This window comes from Piliocolobus tephrosceles, chromosome 8 (genome assembly GCF_002776525.5).
Source record: "Piliocolobus tephrosceles isolate RC106 chromosome 8, ASM277652v3, whole genome shotgun sequence".
In the NCBI taxonomy this organism is placed as follows: domain Eukaryota; kingdom Metazoa; phylum Chordata; class Mammalia; order Primates; family Cercopithecidae; genus Piliocolobus; species Piliocolobus tephrosceles.
In genome coordinates this window covers 136,997,460-137,009,902 of record NC_045441.1, presented here as the reverse complement: position 1 = coordinate 137,009,902, position 12,443 = coordinate 136,997,460, and the positions used below count along the sequence as shown (strand labels likewise).

Below are 12,443 nucleotides of genomic sequence, written 5' to 3'. Positions count from 1 at the left end.
AGGCCAGGGAAGGCCTTGCCTAGAGCTCATTCTTTGGACAATGCCAAAGCTCTTCACAGAGACTGAGCTGTTTGGCTGGAGCTTGAGGTGGGGGTCACAACAGGAACTGCTGTGCAGGCACCAGGCTACCTGGGGAGTGAGGTCCAGAGCAGAAGCAGCATCAGGCTGGGAGATCCTTCCAGTCCCTGATGGAGCTTGCCTCAGTGCAGACAAAGCTTTCCTGGACAGCTGCGGGATTCCTCCAAAAGAGTACTGCTGTCATTCTACCAAGTTAAGGAGGTACTTGACTCAGAAGGATACTCATAAATGGTTTCCAGTATGTTTTGCAGTCTTCTATTTAAATTTTTTGGTTAAAGCCACTAATTGAATTAAATGAAAACTCATTCTGCTAAACAGATAATAAGGAAATATTTAGATGCCTTTTGTGTAAACATGTTGAAATAATGTCAAAGGCAACACACAGGATTCATTTAACTTTATTTGCAACATGAGCTAAACTGGGGAGGATATGCCCCTGCCTTTCTATTCATGACTATTGCCTATTAACCTCCAGAGGTTTTGTGTGAGCTACTGTGTTTAACCTAACTCTCCAAAAATAAAGGGATGGTGATTTTCTTTAAATTGGTACTTATGTACTGGAATCTCTCAGGCATTAGTGCTTACTTGATTGCATTCAGACATTACTTTGGCAAGGAAATGACTGCATTAAATTAGCATCAAGCACAATGAATGGTAATTGCAAGACTGTCATTTCTACAAGTGCAAAATTAATGTGTTCTGCAAGCCCATTCCATTGTGTGCCACAGGAAAATCATGGAACCATGTTGTTCTGAACAGAAAAATGCACTGTAATAGCACTGTTAATGTGGTATGGTATTATTCCACTATGGTGTTCCTTTCCACCTTTGTTGTTGTCTCATGCTCATTTTTCATACCCTGTCTGGCCTAATTTGTAAGCTTATATTATAGCGCTGCCAGAGAGTAGCCTGGATGTACAGAGAATGTTATGGAACAATTCCTCCTTCTGTGTGTGGCATCTTGCGTGAATAATGCCAGTGTAAACAACCCTCCATGTATTCATCAGAGTCTGAATAGGCTATTTATGCAAAGCTTCTTATTAAGAGATACATCAACCATTCACAGAAAACTTTACCCAAATGCTATACATTCATTTAGAAAGAGAAGAGTGATTTACAGGCATTTCAACTGTAGCTTAGGAAAAGCACCAGCTCCTCCTCTCTTCATCCCTCATTTATATATGGGAAATTAAGCCACAGAGCAGTTGAGTAAATTTCTTCTTCTGGTCATGCAGGATCACAGGGTATAGTTCAAATGATAACATGCATATGCATTGGGGCTCTTGTACTCTGCTCATTGGCTCTGCTGTGATTAAAGGAATTATTCAAGACTAAAAGAACCAAGTAATAACAGATGCTGTAAGCTGACCAATTAGATGTGGTTTTTCAATATTTCTGCCATTTAGCTTAGGCTGAGAGCCATTCAAAGGCATCCTGAGTAAGAGTGATAATAATGATGTCAATGACTGACCAGAGGAGCTTTCTGATGAGTATAGCTTGATACAGTCTCTTAGCAACTGCAGGGGGTGGGGGCATCAAGACCACTGGGGTGCACTGGCTGATTCACTACAGCAATTGACTGATCAATCGATCCACTGGAGATCCTAACATGGGAGGGTCAGTCCTGAATCCCCTTTTGGAGGCCACCTCACCATAAAGATGTAATGAGGCTGTCTTTATAATGTTTCAGGCAGTGAATAATTTGCTGGAACCTGGAAGAAATTCTGCACCGTACACAAAGCTTCTCTCATCTTATCAAACAAAAATGATTAGGAAATGATTTGGTTGGAAACTTCCTACCTAAGTTGAAAGAAAAATTCTGATCATCTTAACCTCAGAATAAGGCACACTTGTTTACATATGAAAAATCACTAAACAGATGATTTGGGCTTAAAAAGATGTACAAAAGTGGCTCTGGAAATGGGTTCTGCCTTACCTTTGTTGCAAAATGTTCCATCATATGCAGTATTAGAGCAATCGCAGGAGTAACCGTGGTATCTCTCTAGGCATTTGCCTCCGTTTTCACAGTTCGTTCCATAGCTGGTGCAATGGCCTGAGCATCCGGATATGAACCCAGATGTGACCTTTGCTCTTTCCTCCAGGTCAAGTGTCACCCCATTCATCCTCAAGGAGCGGATGCAGCCCAGGAAGCCCTGCTGGCCCCCAGCACCACCTGGGAATGACAGAAGGCACAGAGTTCAGAGGGAATAACCTTTGCTATTGCTTAATTCTTCACATTTTGAACAACTGTGGTAGGAGATGAGACTGCATAGTGCATCTAGTATTGCCACTTTCAAGTTGGTCTTATCTAAATAGAGAAAATTGAAGCTTTTCTCCCCTTGGGCTAGAATGCCTAATTAAAAGAGCCGTCTTCTAAGAAGCAACACATTTGCTACAGAAATAAAATATTTGGAGATGCACAAAAATTGTATCAGCTGTTTTGGAAGTCTAATCTGGTTTCCTATAGAAAAAGGGTTTACAGAAATCTCTAGATTCTTTGCTCTTTAATCTCACATCATTGAGATCTGTAGCATTACTTACTGAAAAAATATAAAGGCAGAGACATGAATGTATTAGCATAGTTAACAAGTCCATTAGTTGGAAGGCATAAATTCGTTTGAAATGTGATTGTAGATCCTGGTTCTTGTCTAAAGGGATGCTTTGCTTTTAAGTTCATGTCAAGACTACCCAGGGCTCCTTATCTGGGGTAGCTAGAAGTTGGAACTGATAACTTTAGACAGAAATCAGCTTTACCACATTTACTGCTAGGTTAGATCGGATTTCATTGCTTCTGTCTAAATGTCATTACAAGACATCTAGCACAACAAGCACATTCACTGTGATTTTTGGAGTAAGTTATAGAGTTGGACTGAGGTTCATGAGCATGAAAATATTAAAATATTCCCAAGAAATTTCATAGAAAGATTCATTGAAGCATTCTATCACAAATGGATTTCATTGTATCTGTAGTATTCTTAGCTATATTTTTTTTAAAGCAGCTGGTATAAAAGGAGGAACTCAAATTTATATACATGTTTGTATCTTAGAATAACAACTTTTCTGGAAACTGAAATGAATCGTAGGAAAAACTGTTGAAAGAAATAGGTGATGAGGATTTAGAAAAGAAGATATCATTACTAAAAATAAAACCCAAGTTTCTCTTTTATTGAGGGCTACATACTAGGCACTCTATTAAGCAACGACTTGTCAAAGTAGATATTATTTGCATTATTCCCATTGTACAGATGGAGAAACTGAGGCTTAGAGAAGTTAAGAAGTTTACTCAAGGACTCATAGTTCCTGAGTGGCAACTGTATCAGATCTGCCTTATTCCTAAGGCAACAAACATGGTTTATTGTCTTAAACCCTGTTCTGTGTGGACCACCTAACACCGAGAAGAACTTTCAAGTCAGGGGCCTCATAGATGTACATGTTTCTGAGATGTAGATTTGGATGTCTTTAAAAATGGAGTAATCAGGCCGGGTGCGGTGGCTCAGGCCTGTAATCCCAGCACTTTGGGAGGCCAAGGCGGGCAGATCACGAGGTCAGGAAATCGAGACCATCGTGGCTAATACGGTGAAACCCCGTCTCTACTAAAAATGCAAAAAATTAGCCAGGCGTGGCGGCAGGCGCCTGTAGTCCCAGCTACTTGGGAGGCTGAGGCAGGAGAATGACGTGAACCCGGGAGGCGGAGCTTGCAGTGAGCCGAGATCGTGCCACTGTACTCCAGCCTGGGCGACTGAGCAAGACTCCGTCTCAAAAAAAAAAAAAAAAAAATAGAGTAATCAGTAGGGTTTCTGGAATTCAGGTAAGATTGGTAGGCTGGGGATTGATTCTGATCACTTACCCTATTATCTTAAGAAAAGTCATAAACTCCAGTAGATTCATCAGACAGGACTGGAAGATCAAAGGCTTTAGTGGCAGAGATGAATTAGCATCTGCTTAAGCCTGTAAACCCCCATCAGGGAAGTGGCAAATGAGTTGCTCCACCATCTCTGTAAACTCAAGCCTTGCAGTTTTCTCATTGGGTGACACATTGATTCGATTCATGACTCTTTTGGGAGTATTTGATTTCTTCTAAAATATTTGAATAGAGAAGTGAAGAGAGTCCGGTGCCTTTTTTGATCCAAGCTATGAGATAGTAGATGGCAAAAGAAGTTATTAAAAACAACTACATTGAAGGATTTCCCATTTTGCCATCTGCTTATCAATGGGGCTCACACCTCTACGCTGAAGAGAATTAGGGCCTTTGCCTGATTTGGACGAATTTCAACCCACTAGTTACTCTTTGTATGTTAGAATTTCAATTTGGCTTCTATTATTTTAGCCATTATGGCTTTCGTCCTTGCAATAAGGGCTTTCCAAAAGGCATTTTATTAAATAAGTGTCTGGCCTTAAAAATTTTTCATCACTAGTCAGTTAAGACAATTATATCCTATCAAAATATGCTAAAATGTAAAAATCATTTTTAGATCTCCCCATCTCTTTTTGCCTGATGATCAATGTAATAGTCATTGTGGCAACCATAAACGTACTGAGAAGCAGAATACAAAACAGATTCTGTTATGCTACTCAGATTTAACTACTTTCTCTTTTAGGGAATAGCCTTTTTTACTTTTTTTCTATAAACATACATACGTGTAAATAAAAAGGAAGAAATGGGATCATAATATACACATTATTTTGAAACTTGCTTTTTGCACTTAACATATCATGAAACTTTTTTTTTTGTTGTTATTGTTTTTGTGAGACTGAGTCTCACTCTGTTGCCAGGCTGGAGTGCAGTGGCGTGATCTCAGCTGACTGTAACTTCCGCCTCCCGGGTTCAAGCAGTTCTCTTGCCCAAGCCTCCCAAGTAGCTGGGATTAAAGGCATGCGCTATCACGCTCAGCTAATTTTTGTAGTTTTAGTCGATGGGGTTTCACCATGTTGGTCAGGCTGATCTCGTACTCCTGATCTTGTGATACCCCCGCCTCGGCCTCCCAAAGTGCTGGGATTATAGGCGTGAGCCACCACACCTGGCCTTTGAAACATTTTCCAAGCAATAAATGTACAACTAGAACATCTTGCTTAGTGTCTGCATAGCATCCCATTCTGTGAATGCACGATCCCTTATTTTGCTCTCGCACCACCATTGGACTTTTAAGTTTTCAAAATTTTCCACCTTATGATACTATAATAATATAATCTTTATGAAAATCTTTACACACTTGTCATCCAGTTTTTCCTTAGAACTGATTCTTTAGAATTAATCACACTTTCAAGTCTAATTGCTAGGATGAAAGATGTATACATTTTAAAGGTACTTGAAATATATTTTATTGTAAGAAGAATTTACCAATTTCTAATTCACCAGTAGGGTATGAGATTATCACCTTCTCCACACAATTTTAATATTGGTCAGTGTCTTTTTGTATTCATGTCAGCCTGCTTGACGGGGGCAAAAAGCGTTCACTGTTTAAATCTGCATTACCTCGAATACTGTGAGTTGAGTAATTTTAATGTTTTCCCTTTTCTTATTTTTTGTTGCTTTGTGTCCTTCGCTTTTTGCTGGGAATAGAATAGAATATACTTCTTATTGATTAATAACAATATGAGCTTTAACTCTTTGTTATAAATAACTCTTTATTACAACTGTATCTTTCCAGTTGTGTCTTTTGACTTCTATATGGTGTTTCTTTTTTCCCTATGAAAGTTTTGGATGTTTTTGTAGTCACACCCCCCTGTTTTATTTGTGTGATTTCTGCCTTTGGTCAGAGGCTTACTTGTAAGGACCTTCTATAATACAAAATAATGTAATTATTCAACTACGTTTTCTTCTAACATTTTTGTGATTTTGCTTCTCTCCACATGTTAACCTTTTGTCTCTCTGGGATGTATTTTCATTTGGAAACAATTGGTATTTCATGGATCTTCAGCAATGATTAAAAGTTTGAAAAGACTCTAAATGAATGTTAACACAATGAAGAACAGAGATATTTTTCAAAGGGTCAATTGGCAGAGCAAATAAATCTAGAGTATATCATATTTGTATTATATCATATATGATATATGATAAGATCTAAATTAAGGCAGATATAAAGATCTATTCAGGGGTACTTAATTATTTATGTATATAGAGTTCATTTCAGAAAGGATTTAGCAGGGCAGAGTTTTCTCATTCTGCTTCTGTCTTGATTCTTGGGTCTTTGGTCGTCTTGGGTTCTACGTGGATCCATCTCTCTTCCTGTACTTGTGTTTGTGGATCTTTCCTTCTCAGGTTCATCAACTGTTTCTACTCAGTTGTGTGGCTTTCATCAAATTACATAATCTCTCTCAGTATCAGTTTCCCCATCCACAAAAAAGGACGCTCAACTAGATGGTGTCTCTGACTCCTTCCAGCCCTGAATTGCTCTGGCTCACAGTTTACAAGCTCTCCCTCTGGGCCTGTGTCTTTTTTACTGAATTTCAGCAAACACTGTCAAATGCTCTTAAATCTCTTCCTTGCTTGCTTTTTCTTTATTTGCACTGATGTCTGACTTTTTTTTTTCTCCCTCTTTTAACTGGGTGTAACATATGACTGTAGTCTAATCTGTATTTGTTGTGTTCATTAAATAAAGCTTTGCTCACGCCTGTAATCCCAGCACTTTGGGAGGCCGAGGCGGGTGGATCACCTGAGGTCAGGAGTTTGAGACCAGCCTGGCCGACGTGGTGAAACCCCGTCTCTATTGAAATACAAAATTAGCTGGGGGTGGTGGCGCACACCTCTAATCCCAGTTACTTGGGAGGCTGAGGCAGGATAATTGCATGAACCCAGGAGGCAGAGATTGCAGTGAGCTGAGATCTTGCCATTGCACTCCAGCCTGGGCAAAAAAGAGAGAAACTGTGTCGCTAAATAAATAAATAAATAAATAAATAAATAAATAAATAAAGTTTTGTACTCCCTCTTCATAATTTATAAAGCAGGTGAGTGAAGTGCCATTTCTCTCTCTATAAAGGAAAACTAAATAAATTAAGGTCTTCTCTTGCTTAGGTAGTCCCTGATTTATTTAAATAGGACAGTGAACCAGAAAGTACTATTCGTGATCTACTCGATATGAAGAAAAATCTTCTGTCCTGAAAATGGTCATTATATATTATGTAAAAGACATTAATGCACTAGAACCAGTGAAAATTATTTGAGTTCCACTTATGCACTCTGTAGAAATAGTTCTTGGTGACAAATGTCATAAGTTTCAATTATAGGTCTTCAAGGAAAAACGCTACTTAAACTTTGTTAATTAGAAAATCAACACATTGTCATTGGAGAGAGCCCCCTGCCTTGCAAGGGCTTCACGTGCATTAGTTGGACCTGTGATAATTATCCAAGGGGAGAGGTGGGTTCAATTTGTAAATCATTTTTTCATGTGAAATGCTTTGCAAGTATTGCAATTAAAGATTAATTATGAAAATGCTGTAACTACCCATAATGAATAATACAACCGTAAAATGCACAGAAGATTGGGGCAAAATAATCAGCTATTAAATTAAACAAAAAGGGCAAAAATAATGATCAAGAGGAATTATAAAAAATACACTGTCCTCAAACTCTGAACTTAATAGTTTTCTAAGGAGCTAAGTTGGGTCCCTGAGTACTTTTGCCCAAAGAGACTGGCCACTAATTCACCATAGAAAGGAATCACACTAAAGCCTACACACGTAAAATCTAATTTATTCATTCAAAAAATATTTATTTCATGCCTACTATGAGCCAGGCCCTGTTTTAGATGTTTTGTTTGTCTGCTTCATAGTAATGAAAAACACAGAAAAGTCTCTGCCCTTGCACAGCTTATATTCTTGCAGGGGGAAAAAGAAATTTATCAACAAACTCATTAAGAAAATCAAATATACTGTGTGTTAGAAGGTGGTAACCACTATAGAGAAAAAAGTCAAGCAGCGTTAGGTGGGATCCAGAGTTGGAGTGGGGTGGGGGAGGCTGCAATTTTAAGTAGGGTGGTTAGGATAGGCCCCACTGAGGAAGTGACAGAAAGGGGATCATAAGCTTGTCCATGGAGAGAGAGCTCCAGGAAAAGAGGTAAGGGGGTGCCATCCTGCAATTAGGGGAGGCCCGTTGGAAGGGAAGGAGGGGTGAATGAGAGTGGCTGCAGGATGCTCAGAAGAGCAAAACCATTGCATGATCAGTTCATGAGTGAAAGGCGACAGGAAAGCCATTTCTAAAATGATGATGAGGACATGCTTCTTGCCTGCAGGTTAATCCCAATGTGATCACAAAGAGCCACATGATGATGCCAGGCACAATTTGATGTATGGGACACAGCAAGCAGGGATGAAGAAAGCATCAACTGTGGTCACAAAGATCTACTTCTGTGTGTTGGCTTCGCTGCTTATGGCATGTGAGCTTCCCAGGTCCCATCTGGGGCTCAGTCTCCTTACGTGTGGCACTGGCATAACAATATGCACCTTGTAGGAGTGTGTTAATAACAGATAATGCACCTCTTTGCACTAGTTCTAGTTACCGGTAGCTGTTATGATTATTGCTATTATTGAGTACAGGCACATTCTATAGAAGCACAGAGTTGGAATAAATTAAATATGGCTGAGATGCTATGTATATAAATCTGATACCAGAGGTATCAGGAGTGCTATGGACTGAACTGTGTTCCCTCTAAATTCATCTGTTGAATCCCTAACCTCCAATGTGATTGCATTTGAAGATGGGGCCTTTAAAGAAGTAATTAACATTAAATGAGGCCGTAAAGGTGAGACGTAATCCAGTAGAATTGGTGTTCTTCTAATAGGAGGAACAGACACTGGGGATGTTCCTGCATGGAGAAAAGATCAAGTGAAGACATGGCAAGAAGACAGCAGTCTGAAAACCAAGAAGAGAAGCTTCAGAAGAAAGCAACCCTACCGACACATTGATTTTGGACTTCCAGCTTTTAGAACTGTGAGAATGTTTATTGTTTAAGCCACCATGCTGTGGTGTTTTGTTAGGGTAGCCCAAACGGACGAAGACAATGAGGAAGTGTTATCAAGCTTGGGCTGATCTATACCTCCCTGAGAAAGTGACCTTGGGATCCCTCTTCTCACTGCACTGTTTCTGTGGAAAGTACAGAGTTAGAGCCAGGCATGGTGGCTCACACCTGTAATCCCACCAGTTCAGGAGACCAAGGCAGGTGGATCACCTGAAGTCAGGAGTTTGAGACCAGCCTGGTCAACATGATGAAATTCCATCTCTACTAAAAAGAAAACACAAAAATTAGCCAGACATGGTGGCACATGCCTGTAGTCCCAGCTACTCGGGAGGCTGAGGCAGAATGGCTTGAACCCAGGAGGTGGAGCTTGCAATGAGAAAAGATTGCGCCTATGCACTCCAGCCTGGGTGACAGAATGAAACCCCATCTCAAAAAAAAAAAAAAAAAAAAAAAAAGCAAGCAAGCACGGAGTTAGGATGGATGTTGTTGCTATCTTATCAGCCGTGGAGCGCTGTGTCTGGACTGGAGTGCTGTGAATTAGCATAGAGGTCTTGAGCCTGCCAGTGGAATGGTATGAGTGACAGGTGGGAAGAAGAGCTAGGGCTCCTTCTTGTCTAGTGACCCACCCTGACCTTGGCTCTCTGGCATGGCAGCCAGGCTGCTCTGGCTAGGTCAGGGGGCAAAAGTAGCTACGTGTTTAGGCAGGCTGGGCCTTCCCAAGTTGCAATTCTGTACCTGCCATTTCTCCTGTTCTATATGCTACCATTGTTTCTTATGTCTGAATCAACAACATGAACCCATTAAAACAAACAAACAAACAAACAAACAAACAAACAGAAAACCTATGGTGGGCTGGGTGTGGTGGCTCATGCCTATAATCCCAGCACTTTGGGAGGCTGAGGCAGGTAGATCACTGAGGTCAGGAGTTTGAGACCAGCCTGGCCAACGTGGTGAAACCTGTCTCTATTAAAAATACAAAAATTAGCCAGGTGTGGTGTGCACACCGGTAATCCCAGCTTCTTGGGAGGCTGAGGCAGCAGAATCGCTTGAACCCGGGAGGCAGAGGCTGCAGTGAGCTGAGATCACGCCACTGCACTCCAGCCTGGGCAACAGAACAAGACTGTGTCTCAAAAAAAAAAAAAAGAAACAAAAAAAAAAAAAAAAAAAAAAAAAAAAAACAAAATACCTGTGGTGTCAGTGCAGGCGTGTAAAATATAAACCCAGTTATCTGGTTGAACTGAGAACAGCAGAATGACCAAGAGTCTTCAGTGGTGGAGAGAGTTAAAAGGAAATTGCTCCACATTCTTTAGTGCAGAGCTACATGATTGACAAGTATTGATCAGTGGTTTCTCTGTCAGCTGGATATTGGAGGGCAAGTATGAAAAAAGCTTTCACATACTGAGAGAACTGGGGTTTGGAAAATTGCTTTTTCAGCTGACGCTCATGAGTGCTCATTCATAACTCCATCAATAGGATGGATTTTTTTTCAGTTCATTATTATTGCATGGATTTTCTTGTGTCCTCAGAGTAAAGGACATGCAGAACATGTAAATCCAGACTATTAAACTAGAAGAAAGCTTCAAAATAGAGACTAAAGGGACACTGGGTTTCCATAGTATAAAGCACTCCTATGTGTCTAAATGCAAAATGTTAGGCAGTGGGGGTGGAGCTAAGTGGTCTGATTCATCGTAGAGGCTATGGTGGCAGGATGAGCATGATGAAATACTGGCTATTTCAAAAGCTAATATTAATCAAATACTAGATGTATCAGACACTATTCCAGAACTTTACATGTGTTTACTCTCAGAGCTAGATATTATTATTATCTCCGTTTTACAGATGAGTGAGCTGAGAATAAGAGTTAATTTATTTGAGGTCATATAGCCAGTAAGTAGCCAGAACTCACACCCAGGCTGGCTATCTTTTAAGCCTGCACTCTTACTATGCTCTGGCTGCCGTTTGATTTTTGGGCTTACACCATATGAGGCACTTTCTTCTCCTGCCTCTGATATGCTTCTAGATATTGCTGTGCTTACATATAAAAAATGCTGATAGAGTGATTAATACCTGAGGCAAGACATTCACTACCTGCCAGAACACTGTCCTTTTTTTTTTTTTTTTTGGAGACACGGTCTTGCTCTTTGACCCAGGCTGAGTGCAGTGGCGTAATCACTGTTCACTACAGTCTTGACCTCCTGAGCTCAAGCAATCCTCCTATCTCAGCCTCCTGAGTAGCTGGGATTACAGGCACATGTCACCATGCCTGGTTATTTAAAAAAATTTTTCTTTTAGAGACAAGGTCTTGCTATGTTGCTCAGGCTGATCTTGAACTACTGGATGGAACGGCGCCTCCTGCCTCGGCCTCCAAAAGTGTTAGGATCACAGGCCTGAGCCACTGCACCTGGGCAGACCATTGTCTCTAAAGCTACAAGGATGGCTGAAGCTGAAAGGGGAAATGCAGTACTCACAGAGCCAGGAATGTCAATGCCAAATTAATCTCTAAGCCAACAAAGATAAGACACTTTTTTGATGCTGTCATTGAGATCATATTTATTTCTTAGTGCAAAAGCTCAATACTACAGTTTTGAAACCAAGGCAGTTACAGGCTTTGGCCACTGCTAAAATGGTGGATGATGGATCCTTTCTCTAAGCTCAGTCTGACAGCACTGATTTCAGAAGCCATTGCTTTACAGTGGGACCTACAGTTCCAAGTGGCATCTGAAAGTGAGGATATGAGAGAATAGAGTGCTAAACCACTACTTTCTAGTTGGATCCAAACTTCAAATTATTAACAGCTATTTCAGTAAACTTTGATACATCCAGACGTTAAATACATCAGCCTAGAACTCTTGTCTAAATACATTTTTGCAAATATCTTTAGGTTATTGTCCATATTATGTGTCCTGCTGGTGAGTTTTGTCAACTTTGAAGCAAAATAAGCATCCTCTTTCTGCTGATCTTAACGTATCTCTTCCTCCCCCTCTCCTGTTTCCATCTGTCTTTTAAACTCCTTATTTAAAACATTCGTATCTAGTCTTTTTTTTTATCCAGAGTCAAGAATCCCTGTGTTATTATCCAAGCTGGCACCTTGTTCTCTTCACTCTCAGACTTCACACACAAGACTTTACAGGTGCTAGTCCCAGGTCAAGTCTGGGACGGATCCGGGAGGGATTAGTATAGCTCTGATGACCAAACCTCATGGATGTATGAACCCTCCAATGCAAAGGGGTGGAGGAAAAAGAAGAGAGGCTTGGGGATTGAGGAAAAGGGAAAAGAGAGGGGAGTTGGCAGAGAGGCTGAGAAAACAGAAGAATGGAGTGTTTCGACGTCAAGATTTCAAGGAGGTGACAATCGTTAAATAAGAGTGACAATCAGTGACAAATCAGTGACAACCGTTAAATAAGAGTGAGAG

The 12,443-nt window shown here is 40.4% G+C and overlaps 1 protein-coding gene across 2 annotated transcripts in view; it reads right to left on the bottom strand.

Moving 5' to 3' along the window:
- CNTNAP2 (contactin associated protein 2) overlaps positions 1-12,443 on the bottom strand; it is a 2,251,282-nt gene that overhangs the window by 236,257 nt on the left and 2,002,582 nt on the right. For both annotated transcript variants that reach the window (XM_026456367.1, XM_026456368.1), the window contains one exon: positions 2,014-2,250. In XM_026456367.1, coding sequence (XP_026312152.1) covers positions 2,014-2,250 — 237 coding nt within the window. The remainder of the gene's footprint in view (positions 1-2,013; positions 2,251-12,443) is intronic.